General features: G+C 29.6%; 1 protein-coding gene across 6 annotated transcripts in view; it reads left to right on the forward strand.

The window, feature by feature from the left end:
* Window positions 1-13,851, forward strand: part of LOC117175953 (ubiquitin carboxyl-terminal hydrolase Usp2-like) — a 103,439-nt gene that overhangs the window by 21,930 nt on the left and 67,658 nt on the right. For 5 of the 6 annotated variants that reach the window (XM_033365823.1, XM_033365827.1, XM_033365824.1 and 2 more), the window contains exon 2: window positions 3,801-4,187. The exons of the other annotated variant lie outside the window; for it this stretch is intronic. In XM_033365823.1, the coding sequence (XP_033221714.1) occupies window positions 3,892-4,187 (296 nt within the window). In that variant the 5' untranslated portion in view covers window positions 3,801-3,891. The remainder of the gene's footprint in view (window positions 1-3,800; window positions 4,188-13,851) is intronic. 6 annotated transcript variants of the gene reach the window in all.

Consider the following 13,851-nt stretch of genomic DNA (forward strand, 5'->3'; position numbering starts at 1 on the left):
TATAGAGCTCCAAGGAGATTATGCTGAAAAATAAAAAAAAATTTACCCAAAAAAAATTGTTTTTATACTTCATTCTAAGGACTTATTGAACTACCCTCGTATGTGTGAGGCAAAGCATTAGACAAGAATTCATTATGTTTTCTTGGTTATTTAATGTATAAATGAACAAAGATTCAAGTGTAGTTCTATTAGATATTGATCTCGGAACAGTGAAGGTACGTGGGTTCGCGTTTGCAGTTCAGTTTGTTACAGCAGGATCAGTACATAATTTACAGAAAATGTTGAACAGACAACTGAGTGATTGTTTTGATATAAGGCAAGGCATTAGGCGAGGGGCATTTCACTCAGGATTCACAAGTTATTCCGTCCAGAATCAGGTGGATATCTGTAAGAATTTTGAGCGAAATGAATCCTATAATGATTCCCAGTGAATCCAATCTAATGTGTTAACAAATCCCGGTTGAGATACCCCTCGGCATTAGGCAAGGATTCGTTTTGTCCTATTGGATATTTAATATATAGTATAAATGGACAAAGCTTTAAGGATAGTTCTCTTAGATGTTGATCTCGGGACAGTGAAGGTACGTGGGCTGGACTTTGTAGATGATCAGGTTGTTATGGCAGAATCATTCGATGATTTTCAGAGATTGTTGAGCGTATCAGATACCAGCTTGAAGAGTACGAGTTTTAGAATTATTATTATGCTATGATGAAACTTTATCTTGGGTGATACCAATTTTTTCGTCATCAGCCATGGACTAAGTCAATAAGTAACTGATAAGTGAAAGATGTTATGAATTTGTCACATTGTTTGAAATCTCTAGCGGCGATGTTGTAATAGGCACACAATTAGATGACAAAACAAAACTGTAAAATAAAGAATGATATTTTTTGAGATAAAAAATAAATTTTCAAAGCTATTTTAGTAGTGCAGCAATTCAGTTTGCCGATGCAAAGAAAGTTTTGATAAAACATCAATTTCGCACATATCTTCAGAATGTAAGTTTTTCAAATTCGTTGTCAAGGAGAATTTCTTGGTTTCATCATCCTTTCACATCGAATTGGTTTTTATAATTTAAATAAATTCTGTGAGATAGTCAATACTTTTCAAACAGAAAACTTGTTAATTTTTGTATGAAATCTGCTAAAAATTTGTTTTTAGTTGAAAATTTCATAATTTGGTTAAAAGTGCACGTATTTTGTTGTAAATTAGTCCTTTTTTGGAGACAATTAATCTTCTTGATTGAATATTTAATAGCTTGGTTGAAAGTTGAACTATTTTTGTTAAAAATTAATTTTATTAGTTTAAGATCCATCACTTTGATTAACGATTGAAATATTTTCTTGAAAATTAATTTTGGGTAAAAATTAGTTTTTTTTTCTTCATATTATTTTTTGAAAAAATCAATAATTACATTTAAAATTCACGTATTCTGTTGTAAATTAATTTGTGTTGTATATAATTAATCTTCTTGATTAAAAACTCAATTACTTGGTTTGTAGTTGCACTACTTTATTTAAAATTTATTTTACTATTTAAACATTCATCTCTTTGTTTGAAACCTTCTTTTTTTTGTTGAAAATTAATTTTTTAACTAAAATTTTAACTATTTGATTTTGTGTTAAAAATTAAACGTTTTCAGTTTAATACCAAACCCATTAATTGAGAATTTGACTTTCTGAGTGAAAAATTCTATTCTTTGCGTAAAAAAATCGACTATTTGGTTGAAAGTTAAATTTGGCTAAATTCAACTGTTTGTAATAAAAAATAAAAAATGTTAAACATTATTCTTTTTTTTATTGAAAATCTAACTACTTTGTTGTAAGTTGAACTTCTTTGTTAAAAATTAATTTTTTGGTTGTAGATTCTACATTTTAGTTGAAAATTCATTTTTTTTTAGTTGAAAATGTAACTATTTTGTCGGTAATTCAACTATTTTTTTAACGATTTAATTATCTTGAAAATTGAACTAAGATGTTAAATATTCGTCTTTTTGGATAAAAAATTGCCCTTTTCGGTTAAAAACTCAACTATTCTTTTAAAACGCTTAAAAATTCAACTATTTTCTTGAAAATTCAACTATTTTTGGTTGAAGTTAAATCTTTTTGGTTTAAAATGTCCACATTTGATTGAAAATGAATATCTATTGCTTAAAAGTTAAACTATTATACTATTTGGTTGAAAAGCATCTGTTTGGTCAAAAATTTACATTTTCAGGTGGATAATTTAGTTTTGTGATTACGAATTCGACTATTTTGTTGAAATTTTAATTATTTTGTTGAAAATTCATTTTTATGGGTTCCAAATTCAACTGCATTCTTTGTGTTTAAATTTATTATTTTTCTATTTTATTTTATTTATTATTATTTTTTAAGTCGACCATTTTGTTGTGAGTTGGCCTTTGTAGGTTGAAAATTCAACTATTTGGTCTAAAATTCTTTTGTTTGTTTGTTCGCTTGTTTGGTTAAAAATTCAACTATTTCTTGAGAATGGAATATATTTCGACTTCAATATCATCAATCAATTTACCCTTTTCTGAGAACATTTTGAGCCGTTAAGTCTGTTAAAATATGTTATTTGTATGTTTTTTGTTTCATCTTGGACGTTTATCAACTGAAATCGAAGAACAAACTTTGACCTAAGGGGGGGGGGGTCGTATTTGTGACGTCACGTTGGAGGGTTCAAGCTTTTTATGATGATTTGTAAAGAAGTAGGGGACGGTTGGAAAAAGTGTTAAAAATAGTTTTTTTTTTGTAGTTTTTGAGCGGCTCCTAATGTGAATAAAAGAAAAATTATTGTGTTTGAAAGAAAGGGATGAGAAAACAGCATGGAACATTGGCTTATTAGATGAATAGAATGGAGACGGTACATACCGATCCGTATTCACTAAATAAATTTGTAGACTCTTACCACAATTTTAACAATAGTTTCACCACATAAATACCAAATACAAATCTTTATACAGCACATGGAACTCACACATTAAGAAAGTTACACGGAATCTTTTTTAAAACTGTTTTAAGATCTGATGTGTTTCCGAAACTTAGAATAGCGTTTCGATTTTCAAATAAATTTCAAACTATTAGTCTGGAATTTGTCGTAATAATTAGGTTCTGTCTATATTTATTTAGTAAGAGAAGTAAAAATGTGAGAAATGAAACTAAAATTGCAAAACATAATTCTTGGTTTGCACCCACTGTGCTCCAAGATAAGCATAAGACAAAGAATGTACAAAGTCAGTAATGAGTGCGTTCTCAAAGAATGTGGTTTAGAACAGACACTGATTGACAAGCATGAAATGTATTTGTTTATAGATGGTTTACTCATGTTAAGAGAATGGATAAAGAATGTTTCAGGAAGCAAGTGTATTTATGTAAAGTAAGTGGCACCGTGCCCAGAGGCAGACCAAGTGAAGAATGGTTAGAATGTTTCATGCAAGCTATTATGTTGCTATGGCTTCTTATTTCTCTTCGAAGTAGGATCTCTATTACATATTTAATGGGTAAATAAGATCCTACATCGAAGAGAAATAAGAATCCATAGAAACACAAGAGCTTGCATGAAAAGATGTATGGATGTAAAAGAAGAAAAAGTTGTATGCCAGGACAGGGGAGTAAGAAGTTTTAGCGGGGTGATAGATGCCTGAAGAGAAATATTTTGAATACTTATTGTTTCTCGTGGAGAGCTTTGCTTTTTGCTTGTCTTATGGGACTATTAGTGAGACCGTGAATTCAAAATCATCCTTCGGGTAGACACTCTGATGATTCTTTTCTTTTTTGCCCTCCTCGGTGGTGTTTAGGGACTGATAAGAAATCAGGAGAGTGGCCGGGAGGGAACAGGGGAGGCTCTAGAAGAGCAGGCTGTCAACTGTCAACCCCAGCCCAGGTGCGATGCCATTTCATCAAGGGGCTTACTCGGGTGCAGTTGCAGTTTCGTACAGTTCGAGTCCCATGGCACCCTTATCGCCGAGCATATCGAGACGATACTCTGGCACTTCAACTAGCGGGACGACGACATCCAGGATCGGCAATTCGACATCAAAATATAACACTTACAGACCCGAGTACAGAACCTCCTCCTCGACTGCTTCACTGCTTGATCGCTCCAATAGCAGTTACTCGAAGCCACTCGGTACTTCCCGGATCAGCTACGTGCCTTCCGGAAGGTCCTACTGTTCACCCTCAAGGTGAGGTGACTGTATAATCAGCTGCTCGTTTCCCAACTTTTGTACAGCACGCTTTTTTGGCCTAGCTCACATTCTTTTCCTAACCCACTAGCCGACCAGTTTTTGAAGACCTTTGATACACCCCCTTTTCAATATCCAATCATAAATGATAATCAAACTCATGTCTTACTAACGCAACTAGAACTTAACAGTTTACGTCGCTTTATTTTGTTATCTGTGTTGAGAATCGGCATTTTTTAACCACTGGTGTTTATTAGGGTGACGCTTCATTGGCCAAAAAATGATCTATTTAAAACTTGAGCCAAGCCTGTTTAAATTCACATGTAACACACACCCTTTGATTGATATGATTAACATAGTGAAAAATGAAAAATCTACATAACTTTCTCAGTTTTCATAAAAATATGATACCGATGACAGAAATCTTCTTTCAAATCCTATATTATTGGCTTTCAAATATTGCTAATGGTTGCAAATCAAGTTCTTGCATAAAAAATTGGTCAAAGTAGGCGCAAAAATGAGTTTCGTATCTGCTCCCCTACTTCGCCTTTCCAACTTGCGCCCCTCTCAATTCTCCTTCCATATATCCTCTCCTCTAGCACTCTCTTCGAATTTTCTCACCTACTTCTCGCATCCCCTCTCCTCATCCACTTCTCTACTACCACTCAAACCCTTTCCTCCTGCTCCCCTACTTTATCATCTCACATCTCGCTTACCTCCCCTTACACTCTTATCATTCCATCCCTTATATCCCCTCCCCACACACTTCCCAGCACTAAGGACTCTGCTCCACTTATCCACTACTCCCCTTCCTTATCCGCTTTTTCTGAGTTATCCACGACTCCTCTTAATTATCAACTACTCCCCTTTCTTAACCACTACTCCTCTTACTTATCCCCTACTAACCTTCCTTATCGACTACTTACTTTACTTATACACTACTCCTCTGACTTATCCACTACTCTCATTACTTAACCACTACTCCCCTTATTTATCACCACTAACCTTCCTTACCCACTACTCACCTTCCTTATCTACTACTCACCTTACTTATCCACTACTCCTCTTAGTTATCCACTACAAATCATACTTATCCACTACTCCCCATATTTATCCACTACTCCCCTTACTTCACCACTATTCTCCTTATTTATCCACTGCTCCTCTTATCCACTACTCCCCGTATTTATCCAGTACTCCTCTTACTTATCCACTACTCCTATTACTTACCCACTACACCTCTTACTTATCCTCTACTTCTATTATTTATCCACTACTCCCTTATTTATCCACTACTCCTCTTTCTTATCCACTTTCTAACCTTCCTTGCCCACTATTCACCTTCCTTATCTACTACTCTTACTTATCCACTACTCCCCTCATTTATTCACTACTCTCCTTATTTATCCACTACTTCTCTTACTTATCCACTACTAACCTTCCTTGTCTACTGCTAACGTTACTTATCCGCTACTCCTCTTACTTATCCACTACTCTCCTTACTTATCCACTACTCCCCTCATTTATTCACTACTCTCCTTATTTATCCACTACTCCTCTTACTTATCCACTACTAACCTTCCTTGTCTACTGTTAACCTTACTTATCCGCTACTCCTCTTACTTATCCACTACTCTCCTTACTTATCCACTACTCCCCTTACTTATACACTACTAACCTTCCTTACCCACTACTCACCTTCATTATCTACTACTCACCTTACTTATCCACTACTCATCTTACTTATTCACTCCTCCCATTATTTATCCAATATTCCCCTTATTTATTTACTACTCCTCGTACTTATCCACTACTAATCTTCCTTATCCACTACTGACCTTTCTTATCTACTACTCACCTTACTTATCTACTGCTCCTCTTACTTATCCACTACTCCCATTATTTATCCACTCCTCCCATTATTTATCCAATATTCCCCTTATTTATCCACTACTATTCTTACTTATCCACTACTAACCTTCCTTGTCCACTACTCACCTTTCTTATCTACTACTAACCTTACTTATCCACTACTCCCCTTGCCACCTTCCCCACCCTCTCGAGAAAGAGAACAATGTGTCTAATAAATCCAAAATGGCGGCTTTTACGATTACAATAAAATTGATTGATTTTCACATTTTCAAGGAAAGTCTCTCGATCTGAATAAGATGAGCAAGTTTATTTGCAGAAACAGTCGGTTGTAGCGGAAACTTTTGAAGAAAAAAATTCATAATAGTGAGTAGCCAAAATTAATAAAATTATTTGTTACTCCATTTTCAACGGAAGCCTCTCAAACTTGCCCCAGTTGAGCAAATTGATTTTCAGGAACTGTACAGTAATCGGTGATAGTCAAAATTTTGAAAAAATTCAATATGGCTATTGGTCAGCGATAAATGTAGTTATTTTTCTAAGAAAGTTTTATTTTCTTCATTGAATTCACAGTGTTCAAAATTTAAGGGACTTTTGTTGTAAAATTGATCATTTTTCGTAAACTTGAAAAAGCCGCTATTTTGGATTTTTAAAATTTTGACGTTCACCAACTACTGGACAATTTCTGTAAATATATTTGCTCAACTTGGCAAGTTTGAAATGCTTCAATTGAAACTTGTAGCAATGAATAATTTTATTAAATTTCGCCAGCCGCCATCTTGGATTTTTTTCTTCAAAATTTTGGCTGCCACTGACTATTGCATCATAGTTTCTGCTAATAAACTTGCTCATCTGATTAAGTTACAGTGTCTTTTTATAAACAATCAGGAAATGAATACTTTTCTTGTAATCTGAAATAGCCACCATTTTTAATTTTTCCAAAATTTGAAATTTTTTATGTCAGCACTTGCTTTGTAGTCATTAACAAGATTTTAAAATAAAATTTATAAGGGGAGTACCAGGTAGTGTTCTTTTTGCTTGGATTTATAATTTTTGTAAACAAGGGTCATCACCCGAAAGCCAAATTGTAAAGTTCGTAGGATCCCAATATTTGGCCAATTTCGAGAAAAGCAACTTTAGAGTTATCCGTTGTCGGACGTTTGCGTGTTCATTTCTTGATGCCTTATATTTTTTTAAAAATTTTCTTCGCATTTTTTTGATAAATTGTTTAAGTATTCAATTCGCTTCCAATTTTTTTTAATTGTGCAGAATTAAACATTTTAAATGCTTTTTTCAATTAAATACTCGCTTCTTCGAACAGTTGAAGAAAATTCTTTTTTATAAATATTATTGATTTTTTTTTGAATTTGTATACATACTTTAAAATGAGAGTATGAACAGAAAATTGTATTTTTATTCAAATATGAAATTTTGCATGTAAATAAAGATTTATAATTGAGATTTTTAATTTATTTTCACTCTACGTTTATTTTTGAATAATTTAAACAAAATGGAAGGAACTGGAATATTTAAACATTTTTAAATGAAATGCAAAGAAAAAAATTGAAAAAAGTGTAGGCGGGGTGGAGCTTAGGCATACATTTTAACCGATTTGGCTGAAATTTGGATCAGATAATTTTTTTTGCCATTGGGAGCAAAAGAATTTTGAGTTCGAAAAATAAGGAACACCCTAGTGCTCATCCGTGGTTTTTAAAGTGCCTCCCATTTGTTTGGTCTCATTTTTATGTTGGTTTTTATGTGTTCATTAGGCTAAATATTTTTAAAACGTAAACAGATTTGAAAATCTGTTTCCTTTTGTTTTTAAATTGTTTTTGTATGATTTTTTTTTTAATTAGACCAAAAATTGCACAAGTGCAGAGCAATTTTAGTTAGAAAGAATAATAATTATAAGTACTATATATAATAGACAACAAACGTTGTGATTTTAATCTGGTTTTTAATTCCACATGGTTTATATCCACACTATAATTAGTTTCAAGCAGATTTTGAGATCATCTGAATCATTTTATACGAATGAAACTTAACTCACGACTACAATCAATTAAAAACAATACAACTTTAGTCTCATTTTTTAAATTAGTTTTCTAAAAAATTTATAGATTCTTTGATAAAATATAAAGTCGAGAATTTAAAAATATTTCTGTCTCTTTTAATGCAAAAAAAGTTTAAGGTATTTATCATTTCTGAGCAGAGATGATTTGAGCTTGAAAGAATTTTAAAGTCGACCCTGATATATGATACTTGAAACCCTTTATGGCTGAAAGACGTTCTCTCTTGAAAAGCTGCTCTTGCCGAACGTGGAAAATTTATTCTGGTAAACCAGTTTAGTTACTTATTTGCAAAAAACAGATCACCTCAATGTATTAAATATTATAAATTAAATATCGGGAATAATTTTATCTCAATTATTAACCATTTAAAACTAGATAATTATATAATTATTATATTGAAAGATTTGAGGGCTTTTTAAAAAAATCCAAAGAATTTTCAAGAGACAAATCACATTGAAAATCAAATTATTTAATACATTTTACCTGGTCAAACTCACAATATAAAAAAATATAAAACATTCGAATATTTGAAAAATTAATCTTACGGAATCAAAAAATAAAATTTTCGTAAGAGATTTGAAATATTTTAGAGAATTCTCAAAAGTTCAAGGTAGTTTTTAATTGATTTTAATAATTCCAAAATGTTTTGAAGTATTTTAAATATTTCAGGATATTTTAAAAGATTACAAGGAATTTTCAGTGATTTCAAATACTTACTGTGCACTTGCTGCCCGGGTATTTTTTTAAATTCCAAATAATATTAAAGAGCTTTAAAAAGTTTCAAGGGATTTCAAAATATTTCACAAAATTTGGAAGAGTTTAGATTTGAAAGAATTTGAAAGAATTTAAAAGATTTTATGATATTCAAAAATGTATTTTCGAGTATTTTTACAAATTGCCAAGCATTTTCAAGAAATAAAAAAATGTTCAAAGAATTTCCAAGGATATTAATGATTTTATAAGATATAAGAAGAATTTTATGAAGATTTAAAGAATTCCTGAATTTTCAGTTTATTTTTGAAGGGATTTCATAAGTTTGAAAATTATTTTAAATATTTCAGGGTATTTTAAATAGAATTCAATGATTTGAAGTAATTTTAAAGGACATTACAAATTTCAGGGTATTTTCAAAATCTCCCACAAATTTCCAAGAGAAAATTTTATTAAAATTTCTCAAGGAATTTTGCAGGGTTTTTTAGGATTTGAAATATTTTAAGGTATTTTTAAAATTTCTATGACATTTTTAAGATATTAAACATTTTTTAAAGAGTTTTCCTGGGACATGAATGACTTTAAAGCATTTAAAAATATTTCATGCGGTTTTAAATAATTTCCTAGAATTTTGGAATTTTCAGTTTATTAAAATAATTTAAAGGGATTTCAAAGAATTTGAGAGATTTTATGGTATTTTTAAAAATTCCTTGAAATCTTGAAGAGCTTTATAAATTTAAGAAATTTCAAAAGTTGTAAAAGTTTTTGTAATAGTTTAGTTGTTTTTGAATAGATTTCAATCATTCAAAGGGATTCACAAGTACTTCAAATATTCTAGGGTATTTTTGAAAGGGCCATGCAAATTTTGAAGTGCTTCCAAAATTTAAAAGGATCTCAAAAGATTTCATAAGACTTGAAATATTTTAGAGTATTTAAAAATATTCCAAGTGATTTTCAATTTATTTCAATAATTTGAATGTGTTCCAAAGGATTTTAAAGATTTTAGAAGATTCCAAATAATTTTCAGTTGATTTTAATTGTTTGAAGGAACCCCAAGGAATTTTCAAGTATTTAAAAAAATGTCAAGAATTTTCAAAAGATTTTAAAGGCCTTCAAACATCAACATTTCAATTTTCAAAAGATTCAAAACATTTCAAAGGGCTTCAAAGGATTTTAAATAGTTTAGGGTATTTTAAAAATTTCCAATGTACTTTCATGAACTTAAAAAAAATGTTAAATCATTTCAAAAGATTTGAAATATTTTTGATTATCTAAACATTTACAAGAGCTGAAATATTTTAAAATATTCTAAAACAATTTTGAAATTCATTTGGAATTTAGTCTGAAATCTTATTAATTTATCCTGAACTCTTTTACATTATTTGAAATTCATTCCCATTTCTGTAATTCAATCAATTGGTCTCAGTTCAATAATTTTTGAATTAATAAAATGCCTTAATTTGAATTTTTCCTAAAGTCTTTTAAACTTGTATTGGATTTTTAGGCGTTTCATAAAATTCGTTTGAATTATTATGAATTTTCTAGAAATTTATTTAAACTTACTGGCTGCAATGCTTAAAAATTCATCCTTTTTGGTTGAAAGTTTAACTTTTTTGTTGAATATTCGCCTTTTTTTGGAGAAAAATTCAAATGTTTTAGTAGAAAATTAAAATTTTGTTGAAAATTCATCTTTCTTGGTTGAATTAAACTTTTTTTTATATTTCAAATTAATTCTTTTGGGGTGGAAAATTGAAGGGCTTGGTTGACTGTTTAATCGCTTTGTTCAAAATCAATTTTGCGATAAAGATTCATAATTTTAATTTAAAATTCATCACTGTGGTTGAAAATTCAATTACTTTTTCGTCAATTCGTCTTTTTGGCTAAAAAATGCATATATTTTGTAGAAATTTCCAATTTTTGGTTGAAAATTCATGTATTTTTAAAAAAAATCGTCTTGTATGGTAGAAAATTAACATTTTCTGTGTTAGAAGTTTTATTTAAAATTATTTTAGATTGAAATATCTAGTGTTAAATTACGCGTTGTTGTTGAAAGTTGACCTTTTTTTGTCAAAAATTGAAGCACTTGATTGAATGTTAAACCACTTTGTCAAAAAATAATTTGATGAAGATTCATCATTTTAGTTACAAATTCATCTTTTTAGTTGAAAATTAAATTTTTTAACTGAAGGAAAGCTAGGTCAGATTTGGCCCAATTCAGATGAAAAATAAAGGGGTTCCTTAAGTCTCCAGTCATCCAATGAGCAGGTCAAACATTCACTGTTGGCTCAATTCGGGGGGGTTAACCATGATCCCCTTGACTCTGTCTTGCAGTCAATCGTATTAGGTAAAAGCAAGTTTAACCGAAGATCGTAAACTTGTCAGACAAGTGTCAAAACAGCAACGCCTCTTTGAAATTTTAAATTTTCAGCTCCCAGGTCATAAATTTCTCAGTACCAACCTGCAAAGAGTACAATTAGATCCGGGGCTTTTCAATCTGTAGTTAGTACACCTACATAGTTGTCCCGGAAGTGCAACTTATCATTAACTTAATTTATAATCTGGTGGAATCAGCTATTATTATGTGAAGTATTTTTTTTTAATACTGCCACTTTTCTTGTAAAGGCATTCAGGTACAGAAAATTTAATTATATAAGCAAGAAGTTGAGTAGCACTTTAAAACAAGGAGATACAATGCAAATAAGTGTAGATAAAGGTCAAGAAATATGTATTGGTCAAAAGAAGTATTCAATCAAAAACTTTCGTTCACCGATTAATTAAGAGGTCATTAAAAAACTGATTAGAATGATTAGAATCCAACTATTTTTCATTTGAAGATCATTCTTTTTAACCTTTGAATGGTACACTGGTGCGAATTCGCACCCAAAGTTTTTTTCCTTTTTTTTGGCATTTATGCAAACAAATTTGCAACGGATTATCCCCATATATATTAAATAAATATTTTAAATACGTGTGATATATGCTAGTTTATTATATGTTCAATATATTAAATATTTAATATTAACATTGCAAACAAACCAATTCGCACCAGTGTACCGTTTACGTATGCTCGGTTGGAGTGTACCGTTTGAGGGTTAATGTTAATGTCTAATATTAGATTTTTGGTTGATATTTAATTACGTTTGGTTAAAAATTCTACAATTCGGTTAATAATTTATCCTTTCGTTGAAAATTTGATTTTTTAAAATTAATTTTTAGTTAAAAGATCGGCTATTACATTTTTCATTTTGAAAGGATTCCAATTTTTTTGTTAAACATTTGAACTACTTGGTGAATAGTTTAACTATTTTTTTCATTGAATTGGTTAAAGATTAACCTATTTTGTTGAAAATTAATTTTTTTAAGGTTGAAGTAAATGGTTTTTAGTTGAAAATTTAACAATTCTGTTTGAAATTTCGTTTTTTTTTGTTGAACTTTTTAAAAATAAAAATTTGACTGGTCAATTATTGGCTGAGAATTAATCGTTTTTAGTTAAGAATTCAGCAGCTTTGTTAAAACTTGATATATTTTGTTTTGTTGTAAATTCGCCTTTGTGGGTTATGGTAAAAAACTACTTCTTGATGAAAAATTTAACTGCTTGGTTGAAAGTTGAACTATTTGTTAAAAAGTGATTTTATTAGTTGACTCATATCTGTTTGAAAATTTAACTATGTTGTTGAAATTTTGTTTTTTGTTGTTAAAAATTAATATTTTGACCTGATGTTTTAACTATCCAATTCAACTGTTAGTTAAAAATTAAACTGATTAAGAAAAATCATTTTATTATTTATGCACCCATCTTTTTAGTTGAAAATTTTTTCTGTTTTTTTTTTTTATTAAAAATAAATCTTTGCAACAGCAAATTTAAATATTTAATTTTTGCTTAAAAATTAATCGTTTTTAGTTTAAAATTCAACCGTTTGGTTAAAAAAGATTATTTTTGGGTTGAAAATTCGTCTTTTGGGCTTAAAATTTCAATTGCTTTGTTGAAAATTTGTCTTTTTGGGCAGAAAATTCTATTATTTTCACAACAAAATTGAATTCTATTATTTGCGTAAAAAATGTAACTATTTAGAAACATTTTTGTTTAAATTTAATTACTTGGTCGAAGGTGATACTCTTGTGTTTGGAAAGTATTCTTTTTTTCAGTTAAAGCATCATAATTTTAATAGAAAATTCATTTTTTTTTGTTAAAAAATGAGTTATTTTATTGATCATTGTTTTTTTTCTATGGCTGAAAATTAATTTTTTTCAACTGAAAATGTCACTATTCCATTTGGATATTCCATTATGTTAGTTGCAAATAATTTATCTCTTTCGTTGAATATTAATTTTTCCATTAAAAATTTAACTATTCAATTTTTTAATGAAGTATTATTTTCTTTAATCGAAAATTCGTCTTTTGTGGTAGAAATTAATCTTCTTGGTTCAAAATAAGATTTTTTGTTGAAATTTTTTTTATGCAAAATAATTTTTTTACCTAAAAATTTAACTGTTCCGTTTTTGAAAATTTAACTACTTGGTTGAGTAATAAAAAAATGGTAAAATTTTTTTTAGTTAAAGTGTCATTCTCAATGAAAATTCATCTCTTTGGTGGAAAAATGATTTATTTGCATGAGTTAATGCATCTCATGCTGTGAATTTTAATTTTTTAATTAAAAATGTAATTATTTAATTTTTTGTTTAAAAATTATCTTTTTTAATTAAAAATTTGTATTTTTCGTAGAAATTAAACACCTTGGTTTAAAATTCATCTTTTTGGCCGAGAATTCTATTATTTAGTTAAAAATTCATCATCTTATTTGAAAATTACTCTTTTTAGTTTAAAATTCAAATATTCCATTTTAAGATTCTTAATTTTAAGGGCATGTGACACAGCTAAATACCTATATTACCGACCTCACTTTTTCAGGTCGCTGAATGTTTTTTTAAACCTAAGAACTTTTTTTATAAATAAAATATCGAACTGAAACTTTGGAAAATGTATTAGAGTACAATAAAGTACGTTTAGGTAC

The sequence above is a fragment of the Belonocnema kinseyi genome, chromosome 7, assembly GCF_010883055.1.
Source record: "Belonocnema kinseyi isolate 2016_QV_RU_SX_M_011 chromosome 7, B_treatae_v1, whole genome shotgun sequence".
Taxonomy (NCBI): Eukaryota; Metazoa; Arthropoda; class Insecta; order Hymenoptera; family Cynipidae; genus Belonocnema; species Belonocnema kinseyi.